Genomic DNA, 18,527 nt, shown 5'->3' on the forward strand with positions numbered 1-18,527 from the left:
AATATTTAGAAATCATTCACCGAACTGCAAACAATGCTTCTGAATCTAAACATCAAGTTCTGATTAAGAGGACACTGTTTCGGGTTCAGTCCTGGAGAGAAATGGCAGCTATTATCCTGTTATTCTCCTAGCACATGAGAGGATACTGTGCTCATGAAATGATATTTTGGTGGTAGAGCATATGCTACTGTTCAGCATACAAATAAGGAATAGAAACTGTCCATTCTTTTCCTTTTTTTGCCGTGTGTGTGTGTGTGTGTGTGTGAAGATGAAGAAACTGCAATCCACCACTATGCCTCCGCCTCAAAATTGCCCAAGGTGAAAGCTTCTCTGGGTTCCAGTAAAGCAAGAAAGCATTTTGAAGAATGCAGAAGTACTGATACTAAATTGCACAAGGTTCCAGGTCAAAGATCAAAATAGATTCCCCCACTTCGCCCCTGCAATTCAGAATCACCACAGAACATATTGTGGGGTCCAGAGGGTAGCAAATCCACTCAAAAGGTTTGTTTCTAAGATGGATTCCATGCCTCATGCCACTCCAGAAATGCTCATGTTCCAAGCAACGCTCCCACAGAGGCTTTGCAAGACCTTCTGTTAACACATACAAGCAAAACAAGACTGGCCCGAGAAGTAACTGTTAAATTGGAGTGCCTATTGAACCAGAGACTCTGCAATGAGGGAGGAATCTGAAACTAGGGGTGCTAACCAAAGCAAGCTGTCAATATGAAGCACCAAACCAAAGCGGTTTTCTTTGGAACAAACAAATCTTTGCACGCTACATGCCCCTGCTCATAATGCATCAAGTAATTGATCCTTCAGATTACCACAGGAGGACACCAAGATGGCTAATTGCTTTCTGATTACCTCAGTGTGACCCTACAGCCAGATCATAAGAGAGCTTGAAATTGGTGCCATGTTAGAGTATCCCAACAATGGGGGTCGCCATGTTTACCTTGCAGTACATTACATTACAGTACAGCAACCAGTAACCAAGAAACATCAACATTCAACTGAATATCTAGAGGGAAACACTTAAATTAGGTGATAACTTAAGAGGTAGCTATTTATTTAAAATGCATACCCCCATTTTTCACCACATTCTGGAATACATACCATTACTTTCCAAGGGATGGCTGTGCTAAAAAAATACCACTGTACGTAAACAAGGCAGGAGAGGTGACTGACTTTGCCAGTACAGTATATACATAAAGAGATAAAGGCACACATGCATACAAAGCAAGACAGAAGAGTTCAAAGCAAGGCTGCACATTCTTAATCATAACTCATGAAGGAGGTTTTAGAGAAGTGGTTTGGGAAAAGGTCACTAAATGAGGACAGGGAGTGGCATTTCCTCAGAGCATCCACAAAACTGAAGCTAAGCTGTGATCAGCATGACACACTGATCTACTCTTGTTTCACAAGAATTTCATCTTCAAAAAGAAAAAGAAAGGTGGGAGAATAAAGTGTCATCTCTCAAACTTTTACTCCTATGCCATGTTGATAAATTCGTTGGAAGTAATGGGTTCTAGCACATTTTATCTGCGTGGTCCAAATAATGGAGTGAGATCTTTAAAAATGCTAGTAACAATTACAGCACCACATAATGAAGTCAACCGCTGACAGCTCTGAAATGAATCATACTTACACATGAGCCAAAGAATGTTCAGAGCCTGGAAAGGAGTTCAGAACTATAGGTAATAATTTACCTGGTGCCAAGAGGGGCAGTGAAGAACTTCAAAGGCATTCTAGTGAATCTGTACCTTTGAGGGGTGAGGGAACCCACAGCACAGCCCTTCTGTGCCTTTCACTTCAGAATGCAGGGGAGAATCCTATCACTGCATGCTCTGCAATGTCTGGGAGTGTTCAATGATTGGCTCCTCCACAGCATTCTAAGGTCAAAGTCACAGAAGAGATGTAACAAACTCCCTTATTGCAAAAAAAAAAAAAATTACTGCTGGAGGCAGCAATGCTTCCCAAATGCCAGTTGCTGGAGACCCCAGGAGGCAAAGAGTGCTCTTGTGCTCAGATGCTGCTTGAGGGTTTCCCACAAGCATCAAGTAGGCACCTGTGAGATCAGGATGCTGGACCAGATGGACCATTGGTCTGATCCAGTATGCTCTTCTAATTGTGGATAAGGGTTGTAGTCTAGCCCTCTCTCCAATGCATTGTCTGAAGGGAGTTTTGTAGCATGAGGAACATTCAAGCTGCACTCCTCTGTACATTAGCCTTGTACATTACAACTGGCAAGTTTGGCCTTGGAGTTCAAAATGAAGCAGGGCATAGGCTAATAGAGTTCTGTCAAGAGAACAAGCTGGTCATCACAAACACTCTCTTCCAACAACACAAGAGACGACTCTACACATGGATATCACCAAATGGGCAGCATCGAAATCAGATTGATTATATTCTCTGCAGCCAAAGATGGAGAAGCTCTATACAATCAGCAAAAACAAGACCTGGAGCTGACTGTAACTCAGATCATCAGCTTCTTATAGCAAAATTCCAGCTTAAACTGAAGAAAGTAGGAAAAACCACTGGGCCAGTAAGATACAATCTGAATCAAATCCCTTATGAATACACAGTGGAAGTGAGGAACAGGTTTAAGGATTTAGATTTGGTGGACAGAGTGCCTGAAGAACTATGGATGGAGGCTCGTAACATTATACAGGAGGCAGCAACGAAAACCATCCCAAGGAAAAGGAAATGCAAGAAAGCAAAATGGCTGTCCAACGAGGCCTTACAAATAGCGGAGGAGAGGAGGCAAGCAAAATGCAAGGGAGAAAGGGAAAGATACAGGAAACTGAATGCAGATTTCCAAAAAACAGCAAGGAGAGACAAGAGGGTCTTCTTAAATGAGCAATGCAAAGAAATAGAGGAAAACAATAGAATGGGGAAAACCAGAGATCTGTTCAAGAAAATTGGAGATGTGAAAGGAACATTTCGTACAAAGATTACCATAATCAAGGACAAAAGTGGTAAGGACCTAACAGAAGCAGAAGACATCAAGAAGAGGTGGCAAGAATACACAGAGGAATTATACCAGAAAGATATGGAGGTCTCGTACACCCCAGGTAGTGTGGTTGCTGACCTTGAGCCAGACATCTTGGAGAGTGAAGTCAAATGGGCCTTAGAAAGCACTGCTAATAACAAGGCCAGTGGAAGTGATGATATTCCAGCTGAACTATTTAAAATTTTAAAAGATGATGCTGTTAAGGTGCTACACCCAATATGCCAGCAAGTTTGGAAAACTCAGCAATGGCCAGAGGATTGGAGAAGATCAGTCTACATCCCAATTCCAAAGAAGGGCAGTGCCAAAGAATGCTCCAACTACCGCACAATTGCGCTCATTTCACACGCTAGCAAAGTTATGCTTAAAATTCTACAAGGCAGGCTTAGGCAGTATGTGGACCAAGAACTCCCAGAAGTGCAAGCTGGATTTCGAAAGGGCAGAGGAACCAGAGACCAAATAGCAAACATGCGCTGGATTATGGAGAAAGCTAGAGAGTTCCAGAAAAACGTCTACTTCTGCTTCATTGACTATGCAAAAGCCTTTGACTGTGTCGACCACAGCAAACTATGGCAAGTTCTTAAAGAAATGGGAGTGCCTGATCACCTCATCTGTCTCCTGAGAAATCTCTATGTGGGACAAGAAGCTACAGTTAGAACTGGATATGGAACAACTGAGTGGTTCAAAATTGGGAAAGGAGTACGACAAGGTTGTATATTGTCTCCCTGCTTATTTAACTTATATGCAGAATTCATCATGCGAAAGGCTGGACTAGATGAATCCCAAGCGGGAATTAAGATTGCCGGAAGAAATATCAACAACCTCAGATATGCAGATGACACAACCTTGATGGCAGAAAGCGAGGAGGAATTAAAGAACCTTTTAATGAGGGTGAAAGAGGAGAGCGCAAAATATGGTCTGAAGCTCAACATCAAAAAAACCAAGATCATGGCCACTGGTCCCATCACCTCCTGGCAAATAGAAGGGGAAGAAATGGAGGCAGTGAGAGATTTTACCTTCTTGGGCTCCTTGATCACTGCAGATGGTGACAGCAGTCACGAAATTAAAAGACGCCTGCTTCTTGGGAGAAAAGCAATGACAAACCTAGACAGCATCTTAAAAAGCAGAGACATCACCTTGCCGACAAAGGTCCGTATAGTTAAAGCTATGGTTTTCCCAGTAGTGATGTATGGAAGTGAGAGCTGGACCATAAAGAAGGCTGATCGCCAAAGAATTGATGCTTTTGAATTATGGTGCTGGAGGAGACTCTTGAGAGTCCCATGGACTGCAAGAAGATCAAACCTATCCATTCTTAAGGAAATCAGCCCTGAGTGCTCCCTGGAAGGACAGATCGTGAAGCTGAGGCTCCAATACTTTGGCCACCTCATGAGAAGAGAAGACTCCCTGGAAAAGACCCTGATGTTGGGAAAGATTGAGGGCACTAGGAGAAGGGGACGTCAGAGGACAAGATGGTTGGACAGTGTTCTCGAGGCTACGAACGTGAGTTTGACCAAACTGCGGGAGGCGGTGCAGGACGGGAGTGCCTGGCGTGCTGTGGTCCATGGGGTCACGAAGAGTCGGACACGACTAAACGACTAAACAACAACAACAACAACAAATATGCTCGTGGGTAGTGAGCAAAGAGCCTATTGACGTCTCAGCTTGGATGAATCGCTAAGCCATAGTTTGGGCTCACCATGTTGTGTTTACCGGCTTGGAGAAGTAGCACAAGGCTGTATGGTGACAGGTAGCGAGCATGCTTAGTTTGTTTTTAATGCATTCCATTCTAGAACAGAGAAAGGGAAAGAAGGAATTGTGTACAAGAGTGAACTGCCATGTAAACGCTCAGTGACCTGCACTTCAACATGCATCCTTCAGCATGCAAACATGTGCTCTACTACTGAGCTGTGTCCCACTACTCTTAGGAGGAAACGTGGCCTGTAGCAGGGTGTGGGGATTAGGAAGAATACTTGATCATAAAGAGGACAATTTCCCATACTTGCTAGATGTTTCCTAGCAACTCATTGCAATTGACTTCTTTGGAACCACATTGCTGAGCAGAGGGTTGCATGGCCAGCATGAGTCAGTATAAGGGAATGGGGTTTAGGCAGCCAATGCTACAGTGAGGTTATGTTTTTGTTTACTCTTTGTCTAACATGCCAGAAATGTGTCAGATTAAGTAGGTCCTTGCGGCAAGATTAGTTCTTCCACTTCTCTTCCTCCAATTATGAGAAATCTTCTCCACCACAGTTCTGATGTGAACTGGTAGTGCCCCCTCCCAAAAGCAGGCCTTCTTCAATGGGTCCCAGGGTGGGAACCACAGCAGTGGAAAGTGGTCATATTTACAAACACAATTCCAAATCAAATTTGGACAACAGTTCAGAGCTTCAGACACACTGCTATATGGGAACTTTCCGCCAGAAACCCTGACCTCATCCCCACTTGTTACCTGTTTCGTCTCTGACTGCTGACCTAACATTTCCCTGCTATTTGCCACTCCAAAAAGTTGGTTATATGCTCAGCTAAGCGGAAGTTCATTTTCCCAATTTCAGTAATCCACCGACCACAGAGGTGAAGTGATGGGTATGCTTGCTGGCTGAAAGTGCATTTGAACAAATATTTAATATTCAGCTGCATACAGGAAAGGAGAATTATCTAGGGGTTGTATGAAAGCAGTCACAATTTTACTGCCTCGAATAGAGAGTGAAAGAAGATACTATACTGTTGCTCTGTAATCATGTAGCTTAAAAACCTGCTTTTATTTATACTGAGTTACAGGGCCGTCTTAAGCATACCTGGCTGCCCGCCCCCTGTTGCAATGCCCCTGCGCGCGGCGGAGGTGGATGCGGCCCCAGGCCCGCGCGCCTCTGGAGAGCGGCTTGAAGCCACTGAACAGCTGAGAGGTGCGCCTGGGGCGGCCTCCGCCGCACCTCTCAGCAGGCGCAGCGGCGCCCCTGGTGGCCTGGCACCCCGCGCCACTGGACCCGGGCCTAGAGACGGCCCTGCTGAGTTAGGTAGGTTTTTGTCACTCAGGTGGGAAGACAGTAAAAGAGGTCTGGAAGAATTGGAGAAGACAACAGAGTGGAGAGATGGATGTTGTTTGAATAAAAGTGGTAACGGGTACATTAAAAAAACCATCAGGTGAAAATGATTTTCATTCCAGCAGGTTTTTGCCAGCTATGCTTACCTTTACCTATTATTTCTGTCATTGTTACTGTATTGTGATTTTGTTGTGTTGCCCTGAGAAGTACAGGCTATCAATTGGTCTCAATTTATGGAATGTCTGGGAAAACCTACTATGTGATGGAAGAACAAAGTTAATGACAGAAACTAAATGGAAAAAAGCAAGATAAGACTTCTTTGAAGAAGGCATTGTAGCATAAAAACCAATATAAAAGAGAAAGGTTAAGAGGTTAAGAGTGTGGATTAACATTGGTACTGAAAGCTGCAGATAACTCAATGAGTCTTCAGTTTTAAGCAGGATGCTTTTAGGAAAACTTCTGGTTGCTGTGCTGGCAGTAGTTTGGATGGGATAGAAATGTCTCTTCACCCTGTCCTGTCTAGTTCTGCTGGAGGGAAGCTCCACCAGCAAGGGATGCCCTAATGTGCCTCCCCAACAGGGGGTGGGCAGCAGCTATTGCTGATGGCATGCCCAAAGGTGGTAGCAAGCAGGAACTGCTGAAATGGGGCGTTTTGAGACTGATCTGCCCCTGCTGGAAGTTGGAATAGAGAAGGGTTGTTGTTTATTTGCCCAGTCCCGTCCCGCCCCCCACCATCTGCCCTCGCTCTATTATGAATGAATGGGATGAAAACCAAATTGAAGAGGGTTGAGGTGGGTGGGGGAAGGATATTGGAAGGTTAAAAAGTACAGTGCATTTTCAGATATAGGTACCCCCCCCCCAAAAAAAAGTGTCAATGGCTTTGTGGAAGGAGATGGCATTTTAGATAGAATGTCTGAAGCAGATTAGAAAGTCAATAGGGGCCACACAGGATTGCTACAAACATGAAGCTACATGAATAAAGCAAAAATTGGAAAGGCTGTGTGGAGTGGCACTATTATTTCTCTAGTCATTGTACCGTAGCTGGATGTTTCAGAAGCAGAGAATGCTAGCCATGGAACAAAGCACCTGTTATATGACACCATTTGTGCAAGAGCTTATCAGAATTGCTTTAAAGCTAACTGGGGCAAGTCAAAACACAGGAGATGCAAATACCTATCGCCTTGCCTGGAGCAGACAGGGAGAACAGCCCATGAATTGAAGACAATAAGTATTTCATCCACATTAGCCTTACATAGCTATTCAGAAAGCCCCAGGGTTTCTGTGTCTTACTGTGAAGGCCAGAAGGCCTCAAGTGGGTAAAAGAATGGGAATGAAGTTCAAGACTGAGAGCTATGCCATGCAAGAAAGACTCTGATTAATTCAGTCAAACATTGCCCTCTAAGAGTTTCAGGTCTCACATAATGCACGCAGGAATCCCTGTAATATTTGAAGCATCTCATTGCCACCAGTGCTATGCTGGCATTTTCCTCTTAGAGAAGTTTGCTGAAGCTTTACCACAAATGTCAGAAATCTCAATTTCTGCTCACTTTCAAACGCAAGCCACTGCATTAAAAGGCCGATATGTCCAGCAGTTACAGCAGAAGTCTGCAGTGTGAAAATTAATGTCAAGGAACTACCACAAACAGCCCTCTCTGTGAACTGGTCCAGATCTCAGATAAGGCATGGAGGCAAGAATCCCCACCTGGGGAGATATTTGGACCACCTCACAATAGAGGTGGCTCTGATCCAAAATGAAGCAGGCTGGCTCATGGGCTTTGGACCTATGAGGAAGCCTGTAGAGCTCATTCACGTAATCAGGAAGAAAGTAACTTATTTCAAAACATAAAAATATATTCACTAGCGGAAAATAACACCGAACTGTAATTGGCACATGCAGAATTTGCCAGAGATATATTTGTACTCGAAATCCAGGAAATGCAGCACTAGGGTAGGGTCAAAATAAATTTCACTCAGCTAGGAAATGACAACATTGCATCTGACAAAATGATTGGGGTGGGGGAGGGAGGGGAGGGGAGAAGGGGATTTGCGGTGTTCAGATCATTCAAGGAGGTGTAGGGGATTCCCCAGCCATTAGATTCTAAAAATAATCACGTCAAATGTTTGAATTACAGCACAATCCTAATCAACATGTGCAGAGAGGGCAACCAAGATAGCAAAGGTCTGAAATCCAAGCCTTATGAGGAACACTTGAGGGAGTTGGGTATGTTTAGCCTGGAGAAGACTGAATATTCGAAGGGCTGTCATAGGGAAGATGGAGCAAGCTTGTTTTCTCCTGCTCCAGAGGATAAGGCCCAAACAAATAGATTCAAGTTAATGAAAGGAGATTCCAGTGAAACATTAGGAAGAACTTGCTGTTTGTAAGAGCTGTTCAACATTGCAAGGTGGTGGACTCTCCTTCATTGGAGGTTTTTAATCACAGGTTGGATGGCCATCTATCAGAGATTCTTCAGGTGGGATTCCTGCACTGCAGGGGGTTGGACTAGATGACCCTTGGGGTACCTTCCGACTCTAGAATTCTATGATTCTATATTTACTCAGAAGTCAGTCCTATTGAATTCACTGGGACTTACTCCTTGGTTAGCACGGTTAGTATTGCAGCCTTTAAAAAAAGGACGATTTTGCACTGAATGGAGGATAAGGAGACAGACGTTTTCGGTGTACTTAAGCAAATGGCTATTTGAAATGGAAAGTGGAGGATTGCTATAGTTAGGGTATATTACAACACCAATAGAACAGAGAACTTCACAAAAACAAAAAACCCAGACCACATTTTCAGCAGGAAGTTACTTCAGTACATTGTTTGCTGTAGAAAAAGGCAGTGTCAAGAGGCCACACTAGCAAAACACATCCTGCCATAGACCAGTTATCAGGGGCGTAGGTGTTCTCATCAGTAGCCTCTGGAACACAGCGATAGCATTTCACAAGAGGCACAGATGCATCCCTGCTATTTTAGCAAGGCGGGCAGCCCTGGTTTGGGACACGCTAAAAAATGCAGATAAACTTTCCTGCTCCAGTATTTGCAGTTGTACAACAACATTCTAGGAAGCTGACCTTCAGCCTGCACGTGTAAAAAGTTTTGGGTTATATTGCTTTGAGCACCCACCACTGTGGAATAGGTCTGTGCATCATACAAGCTGGTCAAGCATTTCAAACAGCCCATTTCAATAACACAACATACCTTTCCTTTGCCTGGTTTACTGCTAACAAAGCCCCACCCACATGACGCTGAGAGTCACGCTCAGCTTCTTGATGCTTCAGGGCATCTGTTTTTACTGTTTGAGGAAAGGAAGTACAAAATGTTGGCAGCAGCAAGGAGCGTCAATCCCTTCTGCTGTAGATTGGCGACTGATATAAATATATACCAATGAGGGATGGGGCCACTGCCAAAAAATGGCATCCCCCATGTCAGGTTCAACTCTTGTCTCTTGATGGGAAGTTCTTTGCACTCAGGAGTGGCAGCCGTTTATGGGGAATTGGGGAGGCGCGGGGTGGTGGTGGTGGTGGTACAGGAAGGCAGAGCAGAATGGAGTCCTGGCAGAGCAAGATGTTAGAGGAACAGGAAGGAACTTGGCCATGGGCTGCCATTTTTAGTAGACAGAGATGGAAAGGATGTACAAGGCATCCCACAGTCTTCAGGGACTCTCTAAATTACAAGGGATTACCTTCTCATACCTAGCAAGCTCAGCTTTCCACTAAGTGTTGCACCTGCCAGTTACATGCCTTGTGCAAAATCTCTCCCAGTGTATCTGCTTCAACCTGTAACACCAATACTTCATTTGATCCCCATGCATATATGCAAGTTAACCAAAAGGTCTGCTTTATTCTGTACTAAAAAGCTTCAATGGTGTAGAAATAAAATTATTTTAAATGTTTTTTTTTTCTTTTTAAGGGCAATGTGCTGACACGATAACATCTGTTGCAGAAAACCAATCAAATTAGTTTTGTTTTGCTGAGAGAGAGACCCATTAAAATGCATCTACACTGCAATGGTGCTGAGCAATGAACCACCACACCACTGACTCCCCCTTACTTCACTTCCCATTTTTTAAACAACAACAAGCATTTCTTTTGAGATGGGAGGTGTGAATTCTTATCCCCTCAACATATGCATGGGTTGGGGAAGATGATGAAAGACAAAGTGAGAGACACTTGTTCTAATCTAAACAAGTTATACATTTTAAAGGCAGCTGATAAGCCTCATTTAAAAAAAGACAGGGCAATATATTTTTCCCATAAACTCATTGCATGCAACCCAAATTCCTCAACGTAAAACATTCAGAGTGCTTATTTGTCAGGTTGTTATTCACCCAACAATTATTTTCTGTGCATTGCTGGCAGACACAGGACATGATGACGAGGGCATGATGAGGAATGCCTTGGGGACAGCCAAACTTACCCTGGTTAAATTGGTAATTAAACTGGGAAAACTGCAGTAATTACAGAGTCATTTGTTGGATGTCATGACATTATTCCAGATTTACTGGGATAATTGTTGCTCAAGACACTGGCTCAGAGCTGTCTATGGCTTGGTACAATGGGTTGTCAGGGGGAACCAGAGCCTAGAGGCACCTAAGCCTCCTGCAACCTGCCTGGAAAGGATTGGACCCTCCTTGCTGCTCCTACTGAATCATCTGGAGGCAGTGCAAGAAGGTCCAATAGGACACAGAGCAAGGGTGGCAACCTTTGACCCTGCATACGTTGTTGGGACTCCCATCAGCCCTAGGCAGAACAGTCACTAGGTCAAGGTTGGTGAGAGTTGCAGCAACCCAGCAATGCCTGGAGAACCATCGGTTTCCCCTGAGGTTCTCAAGCCCACTTTACCCTCCTCTCTCAGCATGGATCAGGCCATCTCAACCATAGTGTGTGGCATCCTATCCCTGTTGAGGAACTGACTTACACAATACACCCATCCCTTCCCCTCCTGAGTTCAGATAAGTTTGTATTGTTCTTTTGCTCCATGGGTAATGGAGAAAGATGTCCACTTGAAAGAAGGGAGACATGGATGGCAGCTCCTTTGTCCTCTTGTCCACTGCTCTCTGGAGAGCAGGAAAGTTACCCACCTGCATGCAGCCTGTGTTTTATTATTATTATTTCACAGGAGCTGCATCAACAAGCGACCTCAACAAAGCGCGAGGCTTGCTAAATACCACTTTCTGAACTACAGTGGTACCTCTACTTACGAAGTTAATGCGTTCCGAACACACATTTGTAAGTCGGAAAAATTTGTAAGTCGAATCCCATAGGAATGCATTGGGAGAAAAAATTCGTAAGTCGAAGCAACCCTATCTAAAAATTCGTAAGTAGAAAAAATCCTATCTAAACCACATCCAAGATGGCGGACGGAGCTCCATTCGTAAGTAGAAACATTTGTAAGTAGAGGTACCACTGTACTGAGTGACCTTGGCCCAATCTCTGCCTTCCACTTGGTGTTTTAAAATGAACGAGGAAGTCCCTGTTCTGGCTGAGAGGAGGTCTCATGGAAAGGTATATAAACTGCATGTGTAGGAAACATATGTATTGATAGGCACTTCTCAAAAGACTTTCCATTCCCCCTCCCTCAAGCTTTTCATTTTCATTTCATAACACAAGGCAAGGCAAAAGTATCCTTAACATGCCAACAAGATGTGAATAAATCACCCAGAGTGGATGGCCAAGAAGCCTCAAATTGTTTGACACAATCATGATTCACCTATGACACCACCGCCAATCATGCAGTCTTTGGTTACCAAAGTTATACACCTCAAATTTATTGAAAAACAAGTGCTATATGATTATTGCTGCGTGTGCGAATTACAGTCCAATCCTAAGCCCCACTGAAGCCAGCAGGATTCACTCCTATGACTGTATGCTATGCATGTTCGTAATAACAACTCTGTAAAAATAGGGAGGATTATCTCTAAATTTGCAGGTGAGCCTGAGCAAAGAACCGTTTGCCCAATTCTTGGCTGAGGTGACATCTGAAGCAGAGGCTTCTCAATACAGGCTGGTTATTAATTCATAGAAAGCCAGTTCAGAGGACCTGAATGATACCTGAAGCTCTCTCTGCCACAGTTCAGTTTAGGGGACCGGTGCTGCTGCAGCTATCCACCACCCAGGCTGCATGAGTCCCATTATATATGGTTTATATTACACAGCATTTAAACAAAATGGATGTTCTTATGCAGCATGTTGCTTATATGCTATGTAGTTCAGATTTCTTAGATTTAAACATCACTCTGTTGGAGTGTTTTACGTACTCCTCACCCCGTCTCCCAATCAACTACTAAGAGAACTGTATGTACAAGAAGTTTGAGGTTCTGGACAAAGGATTCCAAGCTGATAATCTGACAACAAAGCTGCCACCCACGCCATGGCATTTGGAGGGCAGGGAAGGCCCAATCTGCCCTGTTTGTGCAGGCTCAAAGGTTTCTGGGCTGTGGCTCAGCACCAGTGACATCACCGGGCAAACTCTGGAGCCTATGGGCACCCAAGCTTGCCATGCCCTCTTCCCATTCAGTTATACAAGAAGTGAGGTAGGGAAGTCTTCCATCTTACGTTACTTACAGCACAGTCCCATGCACGCTTACTCACAGAAGCCCAACTGTGTTCAGTGAGGCGTACCTATTTCCAAGCAAGTCTGCATAGGATTACACCTTAAAATTGTTCATCTTTGCACAATTAAATTCCCTTCCAACCCAATATTTTTATAAGAAGCTACACATACATCAAGACTGCCCATGACAGCAAGGGGGCATAATCTGGCCCTCCAAAACGCTTAAATTCCACTATTTCAATGGGAAAAACCAAGCACAGGCCTAAAGCCACACTTTCCTGAGAGTTAAGCCCTGCTGAAAGAAGTGGGACAACTTCTGAGTAAGCTTGCAGTGGCAATTGTGCTGCATCTCTCGCACACCGGAGCTCTGCTTGACTTTGTCTGGATTTTTAAAAAGCAAACAGGAAAGGGGGTATAAAGAAGGAGAGAAAGGAGGTGGAGGAAATGGAAAAGTCTGATCAAGTACAAAGAAAGGAGTGGAAGCTGAGCTCATTCCCTGGGTTTTTGTTTGAACAATGAAGCCCTTGCCCAAAGAAAAAGTCATGTTTAAAAGACCATGAAGAGAAATCATGCTTAAACGATTATGAAGTAAGGAGAAGGAATTCATACTGGGTATGAATGGTACAAACAGGAGTTTGACCAAACTGCGGGAGGCAGTGGAAGTTAGGAGTGCCTGGCGTGCTATGGTCCATGGGGTCTCGAAGAGTCGGACATGACTAAACGACCAAACAACAACAATATGAATGGTACAATGATGGGGTTGAGGAGTGGTACACTCAATCAGAATTATTCCAGGGAGGCAACCATATCTGTTAGTTTAGCTGCAATCTTATGCCAATTTATAAGAAGCAAGCCCCACTGAACCAAATGTACAAGATTGTGGTGTCTTAAAAGTTAAGCTTTTGTGGGCCAGAACCCAAAACTACTGGGGAGATGGACAGTCTTGGCAGCAGACATATATGGAACAAAGGGAAGGGGTCAGGAAGGCTGTTCGGGGGTTAGTAGTGATAATTAAGGTAGTGAAATAACCAGAGCATGGCCTTTAGACACACTTGAAAAGATCCATTTAAATAGATGTTAATTTCCAAATAAATGCTTTTTAACAGTGAGTTATAGTATTCCCAGAGTGACACATTCCTCCAGCTGGTATCACAGACTGGGTACTTCTCCCATTCCCTGTTTCTTTCTCTTTTAAAAACAAAACAGAACAGAACAGGGACAACTAGCTGAAAATAAAATTATCCACACCATAATGCCACCATCCAAATTTATGATACGACTGCTTTGGAATACTGTGTACTGTCCTGACCATATCACATCAAAAAAGATATTATGGAGTTCAGAAATGTTCAGAAAAGGGTGCCTGACATGGAGCAACAGGATGGAGCAAATCCCCTATGATAGGTAGGCATTTGCTCCCACAGGAGACAGTGGTGGCCACCAACTTGGGTGGTTTTAAAGGAGGATTAGACAATTTACCTTTTTAGACAAATTCATGGAGGATATGGCTACCCAATGGCTACTAACCCCGAAAACTATGTTCTACCTTCACTGTTGAAGGCAATATGCTTTTGAGCAGGCATCCCCAAACTGCGACCCTCCAGATGTTTTGGCCTACAACTCCCATGATCCCTGACTATGCTTTAAATAGTTTACCACAATGGATTCTTGACAGCCATTATTGTGTGTAGTCAACAGACTTGTCAAAGAACCTACTGTAGACTGAAGTGCAGTCAGATGAGCCATTATCAGCCCTCTTCAAGCCTAGTACCCTTGCATATTGCTTAAGCCAGCTTTAGCCAACCTTCTGCCCTACAGGTGTTTTGGACTACAACTCACCTCAGCCCCAATTAGCATGCTGGGTATCAGGTTGGCCAAGTGTGCCTTGTGCAATTTTGGCAGTGTTATCTGTTGCAACCACTGAAAAACAGGTCATTTTTTTATTCTTACTGCCACAGAAAGGGAGCTGCAGTCCCTGCACTATACAAGCCATTTCAGTAATGCAGTCATCAACCTTGTACTGTACTTACCAAGGGCAGGGATCCAAGCCAGTTCCCTTCATCTCTAAAGTCTAATGTATGGCCAGACTCCATCACTAACTCACCTTACAGTACCACCTCTATTTGCCCAAGCCCCAGTCAGACTCTTGCTAACCTTGTTTCCCAGAAATTGGCTTCAATCTAGCAGCATTCATACCCGCCCTGCAAATGAGCCCAGCTGGCCTCTCATTAGCTTCTAGTCACTATTACTAACAAGATTTGCCAAGTCAATCCAGGCTTCCCAAAAGGATTTGTCTGGTAAAGTTGAAGACAGCTCTAGATTCAACACCTGAAGACACTCAAATGGGGGAAGTGGGGGCGGGGGAGGAAAGCGGTCTGAACAAGAAGCTATATATTTTTATATATGTATATATAAAGCACTAAGACCAACATCTGGAACAGCAAGTGATCTGTAGAGCATCTCCCTGACATTTTATAAATAAAGCTGCCCATTATCATGAATTGGACCCAATTAGTTGACTCAGCTGAGAGAATCTATGTGGCAGAGAGCAACCTTCCCCAACCTGAAGTTCTTCAGATGTTTTTGACTATAACTCGGTCTCCCATCATCCCCAACCTGCTGCCCTCTAGTTGTTATGAACTACAGCTGTTCTCAACATGCTGACAACAGCTGTAGATCATAACACCTAGGGTGCCAGGTTGGGGAAGACTGTTGAACAGTATTGTCAAAGCATCCATCTAGAAATACCTACTAACAGTACTGTATGTGCCTTGCTGAAACATACTGGGGCTGAGCTTCTAGGGTTCCTGCTCAGAGGAGCTTACAATCTAAAAGAGATAGGTGTTAGATCAGGGGCAGGGAAAATAGGACAACGAAATGCAGGGCATCCCTAAATCTGCACTACCTCTTTAATCCAAGATTACTCCACACCTCTCCTGAAGGAACAGTGTCTATATGATTTACAGACTTCTGGCAAGACATGTGCTCCTGCAGGGGGGGAAACCCCCACTACATGGACATACAGAAAGAGGACACTTGATCCCCAACTCCATCCCCACCTGTTGCCATGAATGTCACTCTCATAAGAAGCAAGGATAAATTAAAAATTCTCTCGCAGAATATTTTCTTTCATCCCCCATTGCCCAACACCATTCCTACATGAAACAAAACCCAGTAAGAATTTGCTATTAACCAAATGGAAGAAGGATTTAACCTCCTCTCAAGGCTTTGCAGGCTACATGAATGTGATAGCAGCTATGGGAAGGCTACTAGCTGTGATCACTTTCCAGGGTCAGAGGCAGCATGCCTATGAAGACCACTTGGTGGGGGAAATCAGCAGAAGAGGGCAACTGCACTCATATCCTGCTCAGGCACAGGCCCTACCATTGGCCAGCTGTGTTTGGGTGCCATGGTGGGGAATCAAATTATTAAGTTATTTAGTTTAATATTTATTGTACTTTTACTGTTGGGGAAGAGGAAAATTGTTGCGGAGCTTTCTTCCTTAAGTGCCAGAATAACTTGGCTGTACTTTAGAACTTTAATTGATTCAAGCAGCAAAGGATTTAGGGCCGGCCCTTGGAGCTTCTGGTTGGCCACTGGCCTGGCCTATGCTGGACCAGAGAGGCCTATGGTTGGATCTAGCAGGTCTCTGGCTATTTCTCCTTGCAATACTTAATGCCTTTCAATCGCTGAACTGTATTATTCACACTGGTAGGAACAACATTTCTTTATCCAGGATGGTTTGCATGGACTTGCCATGTGTACAAGGAGTAAAGTTATCCAAACAAAATCTGTATGCACACAGCTCTGGGGTTTGCAGGATTCCCCAACCCACTAAAAAGCCGGGGGGGGGGGTAATTGGGAAAAGCAGTTATCATTCTGATCTATCCACGTGTGTTCCCCATGCAAAAGTTACCTCACGCCGCAGGATACAGATAAGTTTCACATTTATAAATGCCCAAATCCAGCTTCACTGAGGAGTTGAAGCAGAGAAGGAGAGAACGAAAGGCACTTCTTCAAAGAGGACGAGTTATTTGTTAAAGTGACATGCTACAAGATAATTCCCCCCCCCCTTCCCGGAGTACAGCAACAGAAGTATAACAACTTATCCTGTAGGTATGAAACGAAACCCCGAAGTGTTTGGGGAGAACTCCACGTGACTTTTGTGAAAATGAACTCTCAGCTCCTCTGAAGAAATAAGTCTTGTGTCACGGCTCGCCACCCTACGAACTGCATACTGTGCATTGCTACCTAACGCGGTTTGCAATGTGTTCTTGCGAACGCGAGAGAGACTCGAGAGATCCCATGCGCCAGCCTTTCCTCCTTCGTTTCGTGAAATTGCCGGTTCGTTTACCTTTTTACCTTATCCCACCAAGCAAACCCCACACGCCGACAAGGCGGTGCGAACTCGAACTCGCTCCCGCCACCGCATCTTCTTGCTCACCTTGTACACTTTGCCGAAGGCGCCGTCGCCCAGCTCTCCGACGATCTCCCACACCTCGTTGGGATCCAGGTCCCGGCAAACGTGCTCATACTCCTTGGATCGGCGCTTCTCGAAGGCAGAGAGGCGCAGGATGCGGCGGAAATTGGCGAACGCCATGGCACTGCCCCGGGCTGGCCCTCGATGGTCCGACCATAAACCGAGAGGGCAGAAGGGAAACGCGTCCGGCGAGCCCCGGGAAGCAAGCAGGCGCTGCGGTCGGCTACTCCGCGAGAGGCAAGTGGCAGCAGGCACCGGCTGGTTGGGCGGCAGCTCTCGAACCCAGAGCCGCTCTGGAGAAGAGCGCACAGCGGGCAAGGACTCCTGCCCGGCAGACGCACCGTTTCGGTGCCTCGGCTGGGAAAGCGAAAGGATCGGCTCTGCCTGCTCGGCTGTCTCTCTGCGCTCCCGCGGCCACGCGTGGCGCGCCTCCTCGCAGGAGAGCGTAGGAGCCGGCGCTCCGCAGCGACCACCCCGGGGCCGCTCCGGCCCGGCCGGGGAAGAGAGCGCGTGGAGTGGCCACGCAGCGTCGCTTCACCTGCTCGGACTTGGGCGCGTACGGTATCTCTGTCCCCGCCCAGTCCTGGCCACACCGGGAGCCCTCAGGGTCCCGCTCGCCCCGCCTCCTCCTCTTTGAGCCGCCACTTGCGTGTATTTCCTGGCCCCGCCCCGGAGCCGTGGGTCGTGTGAGCCCGCCCCCTGCTCGGCCAAGCAGCCCTCCGCCGCTTTCACAGCGTCCCTCCTTCGCAAACACCCCTCGCAAGGGGACAAGGGAATTGTAGTTTCCGTTTCCGATTCCTTTGCCCCTGTTGGGGATCGGGAAGAAGAGGAGTCTCTCCAGGAAGGGAAGCCACCTGGCGAGCAAGGGAGCGGTCCCGGCTGGCGCTCATGTGGCTTCGTGGCTAAAACGTGCAACGGAGCTCCAGTCTGCCCCGCGAGGAGGCTTAAGCTGAAAGCGGGATGTTATCTCGTGCGCCGCCGGCACACACTTTCTAACTCTGGGAAACCGGCGAGGATTAAATCACTTCTCTGGAAATGGTCGGGAGCTAAGAATGTGGGTGTCCGGGAAAGTGTCCTTAGGGAACTACGGTACGAGAAGAGATCTAGCAATCCCGCTTACCTGAGTGGAACAGGAGTTTCCTTTGAGCAGACATGGCTCAGATGGTGGAGCTGTAAATGTCGATTCTTGAGCAGCGAGTCTTTTATTCAGATAACGATTTGTAAATTGTACCGTAGCTCTGCATTGATTAGCAACACTAGCTTCTCCTGAAGGGTAGAAGCGGAATTTGAATGGGTGTCTTTGTAAACAACCAATATTTGTATGGAATTAATAATACTACCACCAGTACCCATGGTTTGGTGGCTGTGGCTTACAGTCACCTAACTCAGAATACTGTAATTGAAGCCGCTCCACCCATGAGGCTGGGTGAAGCGCTCGCCTCAGGC

At 45.6% G+C, this 18,527-nt stretch overlaps 1 protein-coding gene across 1 annotated transcript in view; it reads right to left on the reverse strand.

The window, feature by feature from the left end:
* The window catches only part of STK10 (serine/threonine kinase 10), a 69,021-nt gene extending 51,394 nt beyond the window's left edge, over nucleotides 1–17,627 (reverse strand). Inside the window, exon 1 of the mRNA XM_035105292.2 lies at nucleotides 17,046–17,627. Coding sequence (XP_034961183.1) covers nucleotides 17,046–17,201 — 156 coding nt within the window. The 5' untranslated portion in view covers nucleotides 17,202–17,627. The remainder of the gene's footprint in view (nucleotides 1–17,045) is intronic.
* Nucleotides 17,628–18,527: the final 900 nt, after the last annotated feature.

Source organism: Zootoca vivipara, chromosome 2, assembly GCF_963506605.1.
Source record: "Zootoca vivipara chromosome 2, rZooViv1.1, whole genome shotgun sequence".
Classification (NCBI taxonomy): domain Eukaryota; kingdom Metazoa; phylum Chordata; class Lepidosauria; order Squamata; family Lacertidae; genus Zootoca; species Zootoca vivipara.